Source organism: Cryptomeria japonica, chromosome 7, assembly GCF_030272615.1.
Source record: "Cryptomeria japonica chromosome 7, Sugi_1.0, whole genome shotgun sequence".
NCBI classification, from domain to species: domain Eukaryota; kingdom Viridiplantae; phylum Streptophyta; class Pinopsida; order Cupressales; family Cupressaceae; genus Cryptomeria; species Cryptomeria japonica.
In genome coordinates, this window is record NC_081411.1 from 302,263,064 (window position 1) to 302,283,675 (window position 20,612).

The window sequence follows — 20,612 nt, forward strand, 5'->3', positions numbered from 1 at the left end:
AAAGATTTAAAAATGCATAAGTTGATTTCTAATGTAGCTTAGTCCTAATTTTGCTACCTTTTGGCTAACTTTGCTATTTCCCTTGTAATAGGGTTTCGACCTTGTCAAAACCCACTTATCTTAATCAAAACATATTGTGATTAGGATCCAATCATGCATCAATTACTACAACAAGATACTTTAATCTCAAAATGCCTTAGAATAATACTTCATCAACTTAATCAACACTAAATTAACTTTTCATTAAAAAATGTGACAATTTAGTCTCCTTCATGGCTGATCCTATTGATAAAAATGAAGGCCCCAATTTCAACTATTTCCCATTTGACAAGAAAACCCACTAAAATATATCTTTAGTAGCTTCATATTTTGGTGTGAACCTTGACTTGTTCACTTTGATGATGCAAGTTGCATTATCATTCACCTTTAAAAAGTGAAATGCACAATGCATAGCATGATGTTCCCTATATTTCTATAATTAGTAAAATGAAATCCACTAAACCTACTAGTGGACTTCTTAAATACGTGTAAAATTAATAACTCCAAATTTACTAATGCGTAGTAGGATCAATTTGCTAATTAAAATGTATAATTGTCACTGAAACCAATTGTAAGGCTACAATGACTTTGATTGTCAATGAGTAATCACAACACAATGGTAACTGTGAAGCTTAATAAGTCATCATTCGAGAATCTTACTGTCATGCAGTTATTTGTAACCTGTGTGTGACCATTCTTCTGTGAACAGCGTAATTGGTACATTGCAATTCCTTTTTAAGCTTATAATTTAATATTAAAAATTAGAAAGCTCATTCGAGAAATATGGTACATGTGAATGATGAAAATTCCTTTTTTACATTCGAACTCTAATTCGACAATGGTGGACGGAAACAATAAAGGAAAAATTAAAACAAATAAATGAACAGAAATTATCGGAAATCCATACATCATAGGACTAGGAGCATAGGCGAGCACCCTGTTATGCACTCGGGCTAATAGCAGCTGCCTGATCAGAGTTAACCTGTAACCATTTATACATTTTCTAATAAATCCTTTTTATAACTGATAGCAATTGGCTGATTACAGGCGGACTATAAAGATCTATTCAACATTCAAACATACTGGAATAAAAATAGAGATGTTAGACCTTGTTCGTATAGAAAAGCCTTTCAATACTTGGGTAATTAGTATCCTCTTTTTAGCATTTTACAAGACAAATTGAATGTGTGGCAGAAGTCTGCTTTTGATAGTGTTGTGATCGATGTCCATGCTCTATTGCAATACTGCAGTTTTACCACACATTGCAGTGACCCTTGCAAATAAAGTGTTATTTGGCAAACTACTGAAAAACTGATGCAATTCTGCTAGTAGGTAAGAACAACCCACAAATTGCATTGCACAGAAGGAAGCAAAGAAAATGTAGAAAAACAGAATCATTAGATAGCATGCACAGGTTTCCATGGGAATCAAATGCTCCGAAGGTCTACACAATACTAATGCTTGGAAATAATTTACTGCACACTGTACAAAGACAACTAATATGCATTGATAAATTCTTTATTAGTATATTTAGAATAACAAACTTGGGATCAACAAAATTATTTGTTCAACTGCACATGTTTTCTACCTGGCTGATTTATGGCTTAATAGCACTAGCAATAGGAAAACACAGCATTTGTTATGTACCTGTCACAGGGTAATCTATTTTGTACGGGCGTTAGCAATGCTCTCCAGATTCGGTACTGCACACTACCTGCAAATGAATTAGATTTAAGGGACCAATAAGAATAAAAAGCAAAAACGATCATGGGAAAGCTTGAATTCCTCTCTATCTACCCCACCCACTGTCCAATTATGCAGCTGCCAGTTGCATACAGTCGTCTCCTGCATACAATATTTTTGCTTTGCTTAAAATGAAAAATAGAAAGATCCCTACAAAACTAAATAACAGCCAATAGTTTTCTTAGCCGTTATTCAAAATTATTTTTGAATCTGAATTCTTTTAAAAAAAGCATTAATAAACTCCAAATGTTTTTCCTGCCGCAACACCCAGCACAAATTATTGCCAAACTCGTTACATGGACACATAAGTCCCCCGCCTTATAGGTAGTGGCTACTAAATGGAGACAAATTATGTAAAATCCATAGAACACAGAACTAGGATAATAGGAGAGAACCCTGTTATGAGTGTGGGCTGATAGCAATTGCCTGAGGACTGTAAAGATACAATTGGCAAATTATAGGCGGACTCTGAAGACCTATTCAACATTCGAACATATTGGAATAAAAATAGAGATGGTCGGAGATTTATGGGTAAAAGAAAGCATGTAGGGGAAAATAAGTAAATAGCGAAATCATCTAGGTCCAGATATCACGGAAGTTGTAGGAGCATAGGACAGATCCGATGAGAAGAGAGGCTGCTTATCAGAAGAAACTGCCAAGGCGCATGGAACATCATTGAACGTGTCTATTAAACCCTCCAACGCCTTCACCACAATAGACATCGCCGGTCGCTTGGTAAAATTGTCCTGTAGACACCACATTCCCAGTTTTAACAATTTGATTGCCTCTTCTTTAACGCCGGTTTCCTCATTTTCAAGCCCCGGATAGACCAAATCTATTAACCTCCCTTCCTCTGCCTTAATTTGTAACAGTGAAAACAAGCCATCCTCTGAAAGTTCTCTGCTTCGTTTTCCGCTGACAATTTCTATCACCACAACACCAAAGCTAAATATATCTGCCTTCTCTGTAAAATGCATGTTCAGTAACTCCGGTGCCATATACCCTGGTGTCCCTCTCATCATGGTTATCACTTCGCTTTGCTCTCTGTTAACCAACTTTGCCAGACCAAAATCTGAGACCTTGGCATTGAAATTTTGATCAAGGAGAATATTCTGAGGCTTGATGTCGAAGTGTATTATCTGTTCTCGACAATCTTCATGTAAATATGTCAATCCTCTTGCAATATTCAAAACTACTTTGCATCTAGCCTTCCAATCCAGCAAATGTTGATGGATATTGTTGGAAAATATCCATTTATCAAGAGACCCATTTGGTAGATGCTCGTATACAAGCATTCGATGGGCCTTTTCTGCACAAAACCCCTTCAGTTTTACAAAATTAAGATGATTAATATTTCCTAAAGTTTCCACTTCTGCCCGGAATTCCCTTCTCCCTTGTCCTGCTCCATCAAGCCGCTTAACTGCTATCTTTGAGCCGGCAGCCGAAACACCTTCGTAAACTGACCCGAACCCTCCTCTTCCTAACTTCACACTAAAGTTGTGTGTAGCGTCTTGCAATTCCTGGAATGTGAACCGCAACGGTAAGCCTGCCGACCAATCTACATGATCATCCTCACCGTCATCTTCATCTTTTTCCTTTTGCTGTCTGCTATTTTGAGACTTACTTATCCAAACCCACAATAGGATAAAGAGAGCTAGTACTCCGCCCACACAAGCACAAATGATGACGACAATCAAGTATTTAATGCGCTTGGACCTTGACTGGATTTTAATATAAGCAGTGGAATTGTAAAACTTATCGACTGGACTGTTAGCTTTCATAGAATAGATATTGGATTCTAGATAGCAATAACCACTAGAAAAATTGGTCTCGTACCTGAAAAAAGCAGCTTTGCAAGAGCAGTTTTCGAGGCAAAGTCTTTTACATTCATCTCTTGACACCAACCCTGGCGTCGAAGAATTTTCATAAAGATAAGTGAAATAGGAAACGTGCTCCAGTTCTAAGAAGTGATGATCCTGGCGCCTACTTTTCTCTGAGCATGCTAGAGGAACGTGCGGAGCACATCCCTGATCGGGTTCTGCGGCATCGATCGGTTTAAAAGCATTGCCATCTTTTGGACAGCTGCACTGACCATTTGTGCAAACACCGTAGTCTCCGCATGGTCTTGGATGATGGTATTTTACAAAGGATGGCAGGTAGTCAGGGGAATATCTTCCTATTGTTTGCAGGATTGAGCAGACCTTTAAATTTCCATCCCAATCTAATTTAAAGTAAAGGCTATCTTTGGGTACTGATAAATTTATTGACGGCGATCGTCTTCCTTGAAAATAAATATGGACGGACTGGTTGTCGAACTGGGCATAAGAGAACTCCACACATGCAGGTAGCTCGGGATATCTGAAATACATTTTAGCCGGTGCAGAGGCTGTAAACATAGCAAAGCAATCGTGAAGTAAGGTACAATAGAAACGACCTTCGCTTGTATTCTTAGGAGAAGTGTTTGCTATAAGCTTCTGGTCCACTTTCAACTTCTGCCCTATCAGAATGGTATCGGTTGGATAATCAAAAGATTGCCAGATGATTCCACCGTCGGGGTTATAGAGAACAAGGTTCCCAGATTCGCCTATCTCCATCCTTTGAAAAGATTGGGTGGATGTATTTGTAGACCAGACGAGACTGCCATCTGCGTCCTTCAACACAAGTTCTCCTGTAGAGCTGAGTATTAGGGCTGCGTTTTCTTGCACCATTTGATCTCTGTTTGAACTCCACACCATTTGCATATCAAACAGCCTACCATCAGCTTTGTGGACAACAAAGAAAGTTGCAAATAGGTATCCTGTATCACAAGGACTGCCATAGCAGAAGAACCCACATCCAAACTGGAGATTCATATCATTATATGAGATATTGCCGCTCAGAAGAATCGGCCTGACGAGTGCATCTTGGTAAACTGACGGTGTCAGGAAATCTAAAGAGTGGTTATTGTTCTTCCAAGTTGCGCCTCCGTATGCAGTTGCGGAAGGAATCGGAAGGCTCCCTGTCAATCGTGAGCACGATAGAAAGAAGAGTGTTAAAAGTAGCGAAATCAAAGAAGCAGAGCACGAAAAATAGTCCTTTGTCATTTTTCAAAACAGCGGTTACGTTCAAGAGAGAGATCACAGAAGAATAACATATTCAAATGAAAGACAAGTTCAAATTTGAGAGCTTTAATGGCAATGATTTGGGAACGCACTGATTAGGATTGGCAAACGATAATAGGAAGCCAAAAAACTCAAAGCTAAGCATAAGTACGCAGGGTTTAGTGTTAATTCAAAAAAATCCCAGCAATATTGAAGTCAAAGTCTCTCTGGCTAACCTAATAAGATCCGAATTCTATGGCTTGACAAAGTCTTAGCCGCCTTGTAGGTGTAGTATATGGTCTCCAATCAAACAAAGTTTCTTTGACTTCACCGCACTAATATAAAGTACATGTCGGACTTTTAATGCTATTCCATGTATGATGTATATTTAGGCAACGTGTATCGAGCATCCATATTGTACCATTGATCATATTTAATAACTAATTAAAAAATAAATATAAAAAATAAACATAAAAAATAAACATATGTTCTATTTTAAGTATTAATTAACTAAAAATAAACATATGTTCTATTTTAATTATTAATTAATTACAAAATATGGTCAATGGTACAATATGGGTGCTGCTTAGAAAAAGGTGTATAATTAAGGCCATGTAAGAGTCGAAGCAAAAACGTGTCTGCCAAGAATATGTGATAGGAAAAAGATAGACATTTACGTTTTGTTGCACATTAAGTATGCGGAGTCTATGTTAAGATAATCTATAGTGGCACTTTGCACATCAAAGGAGGTGTAATGGTTACTTTGATAGTAAAATATACTTTAAATAATGTATTAGAGGGTACAAATTGAAGAATTAAAAACTGAATTTAATAGTGATGATAATTTATAGTATGCCATAATAAACATAAATCAACAATTGAGTTTTTCTTCACAAGTTCCCCAAGATCCTTCACTTTACATTGTAGTTTTTCTACAATATCAAGAAGCAATTATGTTATGAAATTTCCCACATGTTGCAAAAAGCATCTAATTTCTCATATGTAGCATGAAATTTCCATACAACTTCTTGCATAGTTTTGATCTCAAAGTCTTTCCAACATCTTGTTAAAACATTGTTACAAAGTACTTTTATGGATTCTATACCAATTCCTAGATAATGATGTTTTCGTTGGTGGTGGAATCATGTTTACTATATCGAGTGGTGTTATGGTCTCTTAAGAGTCATTTTTTGAGATTTTAATAATTGTTTGAGCTTAACAAGCGTATATTGGTAATAATATCATCATTGTTATTATTGAAATCATTATAATTACAATATTATATAAACAAACAAAATATATTTAACAACCAACAATATAAATATATGAATAATAATATTATTGTACAAGAAAAGTTTAATTAAAACCCAACAATAGAAATATATAGATAATAGTATTACTATTGCTCTTATTAGTAACATTTCATTAATAATTTCCTAAATAAAATGAAATTTAAATAATTTTCTAAATATTTTTTTAAGATATCAAGATATTTCTTAAATAAATCAAATGTCTTGAATAGATAAAAATATTTCCTTTATTCAAATGTTTTTCATTTTATTTTTTTTAATATTAACTCTAAACATATTTATAATCTTATTAATATATAAATTTAATTAATACAAAACATAGTATTAATATTCCTAATAAATTTGTTTTGTATTAAATATAGTATTAGTAGTTTAATAAAAAATAGTTGTGTACTTATTACATTGCAATTTTTTCATATTTGTTTTTAGTCATTTTATTGAGCTTTAGTATCTTATTTCCTTCTTGTACAATAATATGAACCAATTCAAAAACTAATTTTAGTTTAATGAAAATAATATAATTTAAAAAAAGAATATTGATATATAATATAATAAAAAACTATACTTTTAATTGGACTTATATTTAGTAATAGAGGAATTATTTGACTTAACAGTTTTTATACTGTGATAGGAATATATTCATTATTAAAAAAACTTGTAGTTTTCACTTTTTCTCAATTAACTAGTTTCACTCTAATTTTTGAAATTAAATTCAGCTTCTAATTTTCACACAAAATGTACACAATGTCAATAGATTTGCTCAAATTTACATAAAAATTCACCAGACTATTTGTTGGTTCATATAACCATGTGAGTAATTTATAGTACTTAAAAATAAAAATCAGTTATGCTTCTCAAACATAAAGTTTTGTCACAATTCAATACTTGTAACAACAAAAAAAAATCCATTCCTTCAAATTTTCCTTGCCATTTACTATGATATTCACACAATATTTTGTGTGCAAATTTAAAATATAAAATTTTACAATAATGAAAAATTTAATGAGATAAAATTAACCAAAAATAGATAGTTTTCTAAAGAATTTCTTAAGAAAGTTTTTTAAAAAAAGGTATAAAAACCTAAACAATACTCATTATGTAATAAAAAGATAAATTAACTTTTCAAATTTTATACATTTAAATTAGTCAAATTCATTGGCACATATCATGAGTCTTGGGAAATAACGACTCCATATATAACTAGGAAGAATGGATTTGCAAAGCTACAATAATCATACTCCATGAGACTTCATCGCATTCTTCTTTTGTTCATATAGTTAGACAATTTATGGTGTCTACCAAACTTATAACCTTGACATATGTGTAAAGAAGGTTAATTTTAACAAGTGTTCTTATTTTCTTGTTCACACTTGTAATTGTTTACTTTGTTGCGATGAGAGATAGACTAGTTAGAAAAGGGAAAATATTTACCACAACAATATTTAAATTTAATATGACATTAATATACATTTAATATTTATAGATATTTTTCTAAATAGATGAAAATTAAATAAATATTATATATAAGTTATATTTATTCAGTTTTTGATTTAATATTGAATTTACAATATATTAATATATAAAATATTTATATTTCCTTCAAACTAAAATCCAAAAATATCAAACATCTAAAACTTATCTTATATAATTTTAATTATAATTTTTAAAAATTAAATTCTAGTTTAATTAATTAATTATATCTTATATTAATTTAATTTAATTCATGGCTTGAATGTGATTTGCATACATAGAAGCTCTTAAAATTATTAACAAAAGCATGGAAAGTGTCTCTACACAAAATATTCCCAAGAATTGCAATTGGTGTAGCACCATTGTAGTTAATTCTAATTTCTATACAACTCTTAAATTAGTCAAATTTAAATTATTTACTTGAGACATTTTGATGGGCTTGGTTTTAAAATTTTATAATAGTCAAAAAATGGGTTTAATTCATTGTTCTTTTATGTTTTTCAGGAATAAAAGCTCTAAAAACTATTGACAAAAACTATGAAAAGCCCTATGGATAGTGTCTAACACACGATATTTCAAAGAATTGCAATGGGTATACACTATTATAGATGATTTTAAATAGTCGACTCTTCTCAATAGTTGCATATTCTTTTTAATTTTTCATTTCCTCCCCAATTGGTGTTGCAATCAAGATCCTAATCAATGCCACAACAAAGGGACACTTGGTGGATTGGAGTTTCACATTGGCTTTATGTATGTTAATACATTTGTGAAAAAAATTTGAAAGCCTTTTCACCAAATCTATTTTATACTTATTCAGAAAAGTTTAGTTTCTTCTTGTTCTTTTTTCAGTTTTTGCATCAAAATAGCTACTCCATCCAAATAAATTTTTAGAGCATGTTTTCCATTTACATTTTGTTTAATCATGCTTGATTTCCTTCAAAATGTCATCTCATTTAGGAATTCACAAGAACAAATATATTTATACATCACTCTAAATTAAATAAATTCATTTTAAATTAATTAAATTATAGATATGATTTATCATCTAAATTCCACATTTTAGGATCATATAGGGGTTAAAAGAAATAAATCTTTTTTTTTTAACTTCATGTAAGAGTTTTTAAAGGGTCGTAAAATTTTACATCATTTAAAAAGTGTTGTATATAATTTTATTGATTAGGAGTGTGATTGAATTGGGTTTTTTTTTTTAATTTAAAAGAATGTACAAATATTAATTTTTATGTCTAAGATAAAATTTGTATACTAAATTAAAGAAAACTAACAAGTCTATATAAATTTTAGTATAGCAATAGTATGCAAACAACACATAAAATGAATCAAGAATAAAAGTTAGGTTTCAATCAAAGTTATCTCTATGCATAATTTAGATATATTTCTCTAATGATAGGTATGCTAATTAGTGTGTTTATCTTAAATAAATTTGGCAATGCTTGATCAAACATATGCTAGTTAGTATATTCATCCCATCTATTTTCTTATAGATGCTAAGGAGATGAAAATGTCAAAGGGATCATATATTGAGAACACATATTAATGAGATCAAGGTATCTTTACCATAATATGGTATTAATAACTATGCTCAATGACACACCAAAATATGTGATGATTTTATTCAATAAGTATTGAATCACTACCTTAAATGTTTCATTTATTTTGGTGAATTCCTCCACCCTAAACCCCTACAAATATAATACCCCATTACCAAACTAGAGACTCAATTCAAATGGTCATGAGGATGAGTGCACCAATAAATTTCATCTTGTGAAAGAATCCTTGGAAATTTTCAAAAAAATTGCCAAACTTGGCTAAATCCTTCAATATTATGGCCCACCAATGTCCTATTCTTGTAATTTCGTGATTAATAGTACTGCTTAACTATTGTAGACTACTCCTTATCTGAATATTTGAAAAGTATAGTTAACATTAAGCATTCTCCCAATAAGTGTTGCTAAAGAATTACATATCTCTAAGTAGTCAAATTAAATATTATTTTTTATCAATTATTCAAATCCATAGGATAGTTAAAAACATTTAAATATAAAACTATATCCATAAATAAAGTATTATCCCTTAAATGCCAAAGAGGAAGATATGGGTGAAATTATGACTTATTCACTTCAACTATATCAATATTTATATCATCCTTTAATTTGAAAAGGCCTTGAAATATATATAAGAAAAGGAATTCTTTATCTCCAAGTCATAATGATGGATCTTGGTGACCCAAATAGATCTTTTGTGTTATTGTGTCTCAATTTAAAATATCCAATTTTACCTAAGTCTTGTGTCCTTTATATCTTTTGACCATACTCACCCATAATTTCAATTACTAATCCAATAAGTCTCCAGCTAAGTCTCGTGTCTTTAAAGTATTCCAAGAATTTTCATTCAAAGTGTTTTGATCATTAAATCCTTATTAATAATTGGTTGAGTACACTTTTTGTAATTAGTTTCTTTTATGTTACTTCCCTGGGTGATTTTAGTCCTTTCTCATTTTTAATTTTTTTAAGGACATTAGATCCTACCTCTGATTCATTGGTTTCTCTAGTTTCTCGAATCACTTTAAAGTAAAACAATGAGTTTTATTAGGTTGGTTTTTCTTTAGTGGTCATATTTCATGGTTAAAATTCATCATTGTGGAATAGGTGGTGGTATGAGAAACGTTTAAGATTTATCATGTGTGTTAGATGTTCTTAGATTCTTTTTCCTTCCTTTTAAAATTTTGGACCTTTACAGGGACCTGGTGCATTTGTACAAAGTGCATAAGTGGATAATCCCTTTGACACTTAAAGCCCTAGCCTCTTTTGTCTCTTCCATTCATTGTGTCAAAGTCTTAAATTTTTCTAGAACTTCAAAACCCTTGATCAATTTGTCCCATGTTCCTATTCTTCAATCCCTCCTAGTTCCCCATCACCCATCCTTCCACTCTCCCTATTAGAATGTAAAGATAATAGTTTCTATGTTACATAAGATAAAATTTACATATAAAATAAAATAAATTAACAATTCTATATAAATTGTATTATAGTAATAGTGTGCAAACAACACATAAAAAGAATCAAGAATAAGAGTTAAGCTTCAATCAAAGATATCTCTAAGATACGTACTTTACATATATTTCTATAATGATAAGTATGCTAGTTACTATATTTATCTTAAATAAATTTAGCAATGCTTGATCAAATATGGTTTTCAATGTCATTATAAATTTATATTAAATATATTTATTTTATATATTTAGAAAAAATTAATTAATTAAGTACATGTAATTTAAATATATCACTATATTAATTGTGTAAAAAAATAATAAAAAAAATTATTTCAATAATTCAATATATTAATTAATTTAATAAAATACATATTTTTTCTAATTTTATTTTTTATAATTTTATGATATTAAATAAATTACATAACAAATTATTCCTTGATTTTTTTATTTTTTATTTTTTATTATTTATCTTTCAGCCACTTAAATTATTTGGAATAAATTAATAATAAATACTCTAAATAAGTATAACAAATAAATAAATGTATGAAGAATATGAAATAATTTGTTTATTATATTATTTTTATATAATTATTTATTGATTTAAAAGTATATTTAGAAAAAAATGAAACATTGGAGAAGAAAGAAGGGAACAAATATTTGAAATGAAAAGTAAAAGAGAATAAAGATGTCAAATAAATAGGCACATCCTCTAATACATATCATGAATACATAGGAGAGGATGTACCTATTTATATCTCCCAAACCTAGCTCCCAACCTACACTTGCTCCTGCTCCCCATCATTTTTTTTTTATGGTTCAATGTTAATGATTTATACCCCATTGGTTGGGGAATGTAAGGTGTAGTCTTTTTCCAAGGAATTCCTTAATGTTTGTGAAATTCATCAAATTTCCTAGAGTAATATTCACCCACAATATGAGATCTCAATACTTTTATCTTATAATCTGATTCCTTTTCAACTAATGCCTTAAATTCCTTAAACTTAGAGAAAAATTTAGATTTTGAATGCATAGAATAAATCCAAGTGTATCTTGAAACATCATAAATGAATAAAACATAATAATGTGATCTATTCAAAGATTCAACATCCACTGGACCACATACATCTAATTGAATAATCTCTAAAAGGCTCTTAGCGTTATTAACTTCTTCAGGAAATGAAGGTCCATTTTGTTTACCAAGCACACAATGTTCATAGAAATCACTCTTACTAATAGAATAATAAGAAATCCCCTCAACTATTTTCTTATCTAGAATGGTCTTAATATCTTTTTCACCAATGTGGCCCAATCTATGCTGCAACAACATACATGGATTTTTAGTCTTAGTTACAAAACATGAACTACTAAAAGTAGAAGCATTTAGATTAAATGATATCCCTATTTGAGATCATTTAGAAACTACCAAAATTCTCCAGTTTACCAACCTACAACTAGACTTATCAAATGTCACGTGCATTTCAAAATGATTTAACTTGGAAACTGAAATTAAACTTCTTGCAAGATCTAGAATATGTTAAAAATTATCAATGGAAACAATCCTCCCATCATTGAAACATAACTTTATCTTTCCTTGCCAAACAATATTTACTAATGTGTTATCAACAAGAAAAACTTCTCTTGCATCATATCCTTTGTAATCAAAAAACCACTCCTTGTGAGGATTCATATGGTAGGAAGCACCTGAATCAACAAGCTAAATGTGGAGGGGGAAAAGCAAGACCAGAGGAGTAGGACCTAATCCCACTTTTGCCAACACATTGAGAATATGATAGAGCCTAGGGAGATAGCTCACTTTGACTACTTCTTATGAGAAAGAGAGATCCAAGGATTATCACTTAGGGTTTCTATTCCTCTTGTTGTATATGAAGAGAAGACATGAAAATTATGATGTGACTGATCAACTAGACTAGGAGATGAACATCGAAGCATATATGAACTGAAATTGCAGAAATTTGCAAGACTGAAACTAAGAAACTCAAAGAAGAGAAGGGGGAGGAATTTGAATGTGTACCTGACAACAAAAAACTAAGTCAAACTACCCAGGACAAAGGTTCCATGCCTCTATCCTAATTCTACAAAGAGGAAGTTGCAACTGAGAGACTGCAATCTTGATGTTCTAAGCCCTTTTTTTTCAAAATTTCTCCTAAAAATGGGGGGACAAGGGCACCACACCCCTGTCCTAGGGTGGAAAATGGTGCCACGCCCTTGTCCCTGATGATTTTAGAACAAATCTAAGGCCTCAAGCCAGTTCTTGTGCCTTTTAGTAGTCTTGAAAGTCTTATGGGTACCTATACCTACACGTACAATTGAAAAAGTGGGTTCAGGGGCTATATAGGGCTTTGCCTTGGTCAAAACCCTTTTTTTGGTGATTTCCACCTCCACAAATAGTCGATAATGTATTAAAAATGTGTGTGCTAGAACCTTGTCTGTATGCAAGATCCGAAATGAGAAAGATAAGAAACTAGAGATACCTTATGCTTTGGAGAGTAAACCCTAAATTTATGTAAATGTAAAAGTAAATGAGAATTATCTAAATCAAATGTGCTAAATGACCTAAAGCATGAATGTAAATGTCAAAATGAGTGTAAAGAAGCTCGTACAAAGACATGAAAATAACATGACACCATACCAATCCCCAAGGGAGAGATATAAGCCACTTGATCTCCTATTATTCCTCAATATCTTCAAGACTCCTAATTGATGATGAATTCTTGATGAATACTTGATGAATTTTATTGAAGACTCCACATAAGCTTATCTTTCATTGCATAGAAGGTTCCTTCAAAATTGCTCCAAGTTGATTGATTCAACTCATGATCTTCCTTTTCTTACTCGCCTTCAAATGAAGAAAGAGAAGTTCTTATATATGGAACCCTAGACCTTAATTTTCACTTTAGGTCGAATTAGAAATTGAATTTTCTACCAATTTCTTGGGGTTAAGCATTATAATATCATACAACTATGCTCCCAAAATTTCAGGAAAAATGTCAGGGACTATGCATAACTTACACACGGTCTGACCAACTTTTCACCAAATTTTCAAGGTTGTTAGATATGATGATATTAGAGTGAATCCAAAAGTTACAACTGATTTTGAGATGTTTTGATATGCAAAATTGGGCCTTAAAGGTCGAAATAAGACATAATTAGGGTTTATGATTTAATGATTTATTGGAGGAATAAAATAAAAAGGGGCACACTTAGGGTAAAGGACCCAATTTTATGATGTGGGGAGTGATGAAATATGACTTTAGATTTAATTAAATTAATTAATTAAAAGCTTAAAGGGAAATTACAATGCAAGATGCAAACACACTAAGGTGGGTGCTAAACTAAGAGTAGAATTGTACCACCCTAGCAAGGGTGTACAATTTACAATGCTACATTTAGCCCTCACTTTAGCAGTCATATGACACTATGTGCATATGCAAGCTAAAGTAAAGAAAAGTAAACATTAATGAAAAAGGATATATCCACAAGTTGTCAGATGAAGCTCCCAGCGTTATTTATAGAACAGAGTTAGGAACCACACCCTACAAAAACACATGTTAGATAAAATCACAAAATTACATAAATGCTTACTAAGGAAATTGATGAAAATTCGAGGGTAGCTATATGCACCCCCTATTTTGGCTTGCTAATTTAGTGAGTTGAAACATGGTATCATGTTTACCACATCGAATTGTGAAAGAAGATTGATGACAAATGCTCACCAGGAGATTTGGTACAAGATCAAAAACTAATGGACAATCATTTGGTAAGAAAGAGGACTAAAACTCAATTCCAACACAACAAAGAGTGTGAGGATTTGAGAGTTCTCTAACACAAGATGAAAGATTTAAATGGAAACAAATTCAAAGAGAAGAAATAGAAGAAGAGAATACACACTTTGGTAATCCATGAGAAGAATGATGAGAGAGAGAAAACATGGACTACTCACATCTAGAAGTTTTATCTAGGTGATCCATGTAAGGGAGGAGAGTGAGAACGTTGCTAGTTCGACTCAACCTCGTGTGTGTGTGTCCAAGTGAGGATCAAAGCACCTCATAGGAGTCTACATCCGATTATGCTTCAACTTGTATAAGATATATAATACAAATTCCAAGTGACAAATGTCTAACATTGTGAACATCTCGCTCTAAGGGTTTGGACCCTGGTTCCGAGAATGAACACCTTGTCTAAGACATGATAAATGATAAATGATATGCAAGAGATATAATCCAAAAAAATGCAACTCCCTAAAGGAAATTAGAAAAGAATGGAGGATTTAAATGGCATCAAAGAGAGATTATTTATAGCAACACTTTTCTAAAAGAAGGCAAGAGATCCTCATCAGGGACATGCACGTTCAAAAAATAGAAGGGTTTATTATAAAAGATACTACTCAATGAAGAAAACAAATTGATGAATGATGAAAGACTTTTAACACCAAGGAGGAGGTCCCAATTAAGGATATGTACTTAATATCCTCATTAGATATGCTTGTTCCAATATGAGAGAAGGAACTCAAATATGAGTACACCTCTACAATCAATAAGAAATCCTTATAGAAGACACTACTTCACAAAGGGGAAATTTTAATCTTAAGAAGGAGAGATGTTTGAAATCACTCTTACCCCCCATATATAGGGAGAAGATATGAGATAGAAATAGGCTATTATGTTGCTTCCAAAAGTATGATTGCACGTGAAATTGTACCATCATGAATAACAATGACCCCCAGTAAGTGAGCTACCAATGTCACATAATGATGACCAACATAATAGCCATTAATGTTATTTAAAGACATGATAGATTGAATGAGGTATTTGAATATGACATGTTAAATGCTCTACTATAAGTGAGATTAAAAACATATATAAGATGATGAATGTTAAAAAGTCTTTAGAAAGAGAGAAGTTTATAGGAGAAGAATAGGCCACTAAGTCATACTTTTCTTCCACACAAGAAATCTTAGGAGAGGGATAACTATAATTCATTAGAGCCTTATTCCTAGAAGAAGGGATTTTAGAATGAGTAGAAGATAAAGTCTTGTAATTGGGATTAGAAATCTCTTGAGGAGATTCATAAAGAGATTTGTTCATCGCCAAGATTTTGTTAATGTAGGTTTTTATTTCCTAGTGGGTTATTTATTTTTTCCCTATTTTCCTAGGTTTTTTCTACACTTCTTTTAATCTCGCTTAGGTTAATAAATCATGCTTAATTAGGTGAGTGGTTATGAGGTGTCACCTTCCTACATGTGTGCATCAATTTTCTATCTTGGGAAGATACTTGCTATCTTTAGTCCAAGAGATGGTTGCCCTTGATTGGTCGGTATTGCCACCTCTTCCCTCTCCCTGGTCTATAAAAGCATGCTACCTGGCTTGTATTTGGCATCTCTTGATTTTGCATCCTCTTAATGCTATTTTGCTTCTAGCATTTGCATTACTCTCTTGGAGACTAACTCTGTGTTGCTACTTTGATTTCGTATCATTTGCATTCATAGTTTAGATATCTATTCATTTGCGTTAGTTTTCTGGGTTTATAATGTTTTCAGATTTTATCATGGTATCAGAGTTATTCTATGTGCAAGAGTAGATTTTAGTTTCCATATTTGAGAGATTTAGGGGGCTAGCATGCTCTTCTCTCATATCTTTGGATGATCTTGAGAATCGGAAAAGTTTGATGAAATTTTTTTATCGGTGGGGTTTGCACATGTGTTTTATGAAATCTGGGTGATTGTAGCATTTCTGGTTATACTAGAAGCATCTGTGGCTGTTCCAACACGCCCAGGAGGCTTGAGAAAGTCAAATCTGGCTTTTGTTTCACCGAAATCAGAGATCGTCATGCACAATTGCAAAACTAGGGTTTCAAGATCTAATCTGACAACCATCTTGCATATTTGGTGTTTTCAATCAATATCGCAGGTTTCAACATTCCTTCTCTTGACTTTGGTAGCTGATTCAGCCTTTGCATGTCATTTTTTAATTGCTGGGGTCATTTTTTATATCTAAAGTTGTTCTATATACATTGGATTTACATCTTCTATACATCAAAAAGAAAAACGCCTTCTGGGTTTTGTTCGCAGCACAAAAAAACCATCTGGGTATCTTTTATTGTTTGCATGCACACTATATATTTTGCAAAAATACACTTAGAAAGTTATAGAAGGACCCCTCTCCGTTCGTTGTTGCAGTTTTGAAGGTTGTTTTCAAATGCTTTGTTCTTTCTCATACAAACTCCATTTTCCATGAAATGTTTTTTGATTCTGGATATTTTTTTGTGCTCTAAGCACCAGTGCAGCCGTTTTTTGATTTTGATGCATAGAATTTTATGAAATTGCAAATTCTCAGTCATGACACTGCACAGTTCTCATTTTGTGAACTTCGGAGGATCATAACTTTCACATATGACCTCATATCGAGGTGATTCTTTTTTTGAAAGTGCATGATTTTTCATGTAGATTGCAGTGGTGTTGTTTATTTTTTCTAGATATTGTGCCAAAAGTTCATTCTTAGCATATGCTTTTCATGAGGATTTTGTAATGCATTGAAATCAAGACCACTTAGTATTTATTGCTAGTGGTAGTTGTAAATGCACTAATATAAAGTGCCAAATCATAATTTATTGGGGGGTCTTTGATTGAGTGAAAAGGGGGGGGTTGTCTTGATTGTGTTCTCTTCCTTTCAGCATTCTTTTCTACACTTCTTCATCATGGATCAAACAATAGTGCCTATCCTAACTCTATTTAACTACTTTGAGTGGAAATCATGCATGACAATCTTCTTAAGGAAAGCTAGATTACATAGGATAACTATGGGGCTTGAAACTGAACCTACTAAAGATGAAGATAAGCCTAAGTGGTTTAACAAATGTGATGAGGCATATGGAACATTGTGTTTTTCTATTTCTCCTAACTTGTTCTTTCACATTGAGTCTTTAAATTCACCAAATGAAATTTGGAAAAAGTTAGAAACACTATTTGGCACACAAGATTCAATGAGGGGTCATATGTTGGAAAATGAACTAATTAGTTTAAGTCAAGGCAATTTCAACACAATCCAGGATTTCTTCACTAAATTGAAATCACTAAGGTTGCAGTTAAAACAGTGTGGAATTGAAAAGAAAGATGAACAATTGATTCTTAGTATTCTCTCTAAGCTAAATTCAGAATATTTTGTGTTTGTTTCTACCTTCTATGCTACTAAGGGTGCACTTGGTACACAATTTACCATGCCATCTCTAGATGATTTTTCTATCTCTCTCACTCAGGAACAGGATAAACTAATTCAGATGGGCACTCTTAAGTCCTGTAAGTCACATGCCCTGGCTGCCAACTAAGGCACAAAAGAATAGAAAGGACAAAGTAGTAATAACAATAGTAAGGATAAGAAATGGAAGAATAGAAAGGAGAAGAAGGATCAGACATCACTTGCTTTAAAAGCAACTAATGAGACCCAATCTTCCAAGGGTGACAAGCCTAAGAAGGAGAGGGTCCAATGTGCCTATTGTAAAAGACCTGGTCATGATGAACATAAATGTCTAAAGAAACAAATTGATCACTTGACACACATTCTTGAAAAGAATAATATCAGTGTTCCTGAGTCAATTAAATAGAGTTCTAGTGAGGGGTCTAACAAGGCAAAAGAAAACCAGCAAGGGGAAAGGAAAGGGCAAGGCCCTTGTTGCATTTGCTTCTTCACCATCCACTTGGGTTCTTGATTTGGGTGCTTCACACCACATGGCTTCATCTAAGGAAGAATTTGCATCTTTGGAGCCGTGTACTATGCCTTCTATTTTGATGGGTGATGACACTCATGTTGAGGTGTGTGGGAGAGGGTTTGTTGATGTGAGGGATGGCACATTTGATGATGTTCTTTGTGTGCCCTCATTATCAACTAATCTCCTATCAGTATACCAGATCACACACACAGGTTAAAGCAAGCGGGTTGAGTTCACTCCTGATTCAGTGAAGATTCATGAGTTGCACAGTGATTCTACAGTTGCAGTTGGGAGAGCAGATCATCAATCATGACTCTATCTGTTTTCTCACTTTTCTTCTGATCCTCCTTCAACTATTTTGCTCACTCATTCCAATGATGTGAGTAGATTATGGCATGACTGGTTTGGCCATCTTAACTTCCGCTACTTGCAGCAGCTCAACCAATAGAGTATGGTCATAAGGTTGCCTTCAGTTTAGTTTTCAAGTGGTGTTTGCCAAGGTTGCATACTTGGTAAGCATCCTAAGGAAAAGTTTGATAAAGGAAAAGCATGGAGAGATTCACAGATACTGAGTTAGTTCACAATGATTTGACTGGTCCATTCCAGTATCCTTCATTCAGTGGGGCCAAATATGCCCTCACATTCATTGATGACTTTTCTTGATATACTTGGGTGTACTTTCTCAAACAAAAGTTTGAGGTATTTGATCAATTTCAGGACTTCAAAACTTTTGTAGAGAAGCAATCTGGGAAAGCCATCAAAGTTTTGCACACTGACAATGGTGGTGAGTATGTCAACCATCGGGTTGAGAGGTTTTGCACTTCAAAGGGAATTGATTTGCAGCATTCAGTTCCATACAATCCTTAGCGGAACGGTGTGGCAGAACGGAAGAATAGGTCCTTCAAGGAAATGGTGAACTAAATGATTCACTCCAAATCTCTTGCACCACAGTATTGGGCAGAGGCCATTAACTGTGCTTGTTATATCCAGAATCATGTTCCTCATCGATCCTTGAAGGGAGTCACTCCTTTTGAAGCTTGGAGCAGTCGGAAACCATCAGTTAAGCACTTCCAAGTTTTTGGTTCTCCTGCATGGGCCCATATTCCTGTAGAGAAACGCAAGGCCTTGGATCCGCAGAGCAAACCTTGCATATTTGTAGGTTATCCTAATGGTGTGAAGGGTTATAGGTTGCTCCACCCTACTACACATGAGTTGTTCATTGAGAGGAGTGTTCAATTTGAGGAGGGCTCTTTGAGCTCACTTTCTACCACTTCTCCAACTCCTTCTACTTTGGCATTGGAGTCACTTGGGATACATGATAGCTCCTCTGATGAGTCAAATTCACCTAAGCAGTCTTCTACCTCCACTTCTGATGTAGAGAGCGATTTAGAGGACTCACCTCCTTCCTCTCCTAGTCATCATTCAGAGATTGATGATTCTCCTCCAGATTCTCCATCTTTCAATCCACTTTGTACTAGACAGACCTTGCAATTTGCAGGTGATTGGGTTGGGGATCCATCAGACACCAGGCGGACTCGTTCACAGTTCCAGGGTGCTCCACATGCCTTCATTGCTACTGCCTCAGATCCACGGTTTTTTCATGAGGCTTCTAGTATTCCTGAGTGGGATACAGCTATGCAAGAGGAGTATAGTTCCTTAATGAGGAACCACACTTGGGATCTCGTCCCTCTTCCTAAGGGAAGAAAACTTGTTTGATGTAAGTGGAGCTATCAAACAAAATTTGCAGCAGATGGGTTGGTTGACAAGTATAAGGCTCGCTTGGTTGCCAAAGGATTCTATCAAGTTCCTGGGATTGACTACTCTGAGACTTTTGTGCCAGTTGCTCGAATGAATTCCATCCGACTTGTTCTTGCCATTGTTGTAGCTAATCATTGGGAAGTGCACCAGATGGATGTGAAGAGTGCTTTTCTTCATGGTGGCCTTTAGGAGGAGATCTACATGGAGCAGCCATAGGGGTTCCTTCAGGATTCTTCACTTGTGTGTCATCTTCGGAAGTCTCTCTATGGCCTCAAACAAGCTCCTCAGGCCTAGTATGCCAAGATGGACTCCTTCCTTCTATCAGTTGGGTTCACTCGATGCCATTCTAATCCCAATGTCTACATTTTGCAACAAGATGATTCACTCCTATTTCTGGTTCTGTATGTTGATGACTTGTTGATCACAGGGAGTTCTTCATCCACTATTGGGGCTGTCAAAACTACCCTTCATGACAGG

The 20,612-nt window shown here is 33.5% G+C and overlaps 1 protein-coding gene across 1 annotated transcript; it reads right to left on the reverse strand.

The window, feature by feature from the left end:
- Positions 1 to 2,354: 2,354 nt before the first annotated feature.
- LOC131045189 (G-type lectin S-receptor-like serine/threonine-protein kinase SD2-5) lies at positions 2,355 to 4,865 on the reverse strand. The gene has a single exon (XM_057978725.2). The coding sequence runs from the start codon at positions 4,863 to 4,865 to the stop codon at positions 2,355 to 2,357; it is 2,511 nt and encodes an 836-aa protein (XP_057834708.2).
- Positions 4,866 to 20,612: the final 15,747 nt, after the last annotated feature.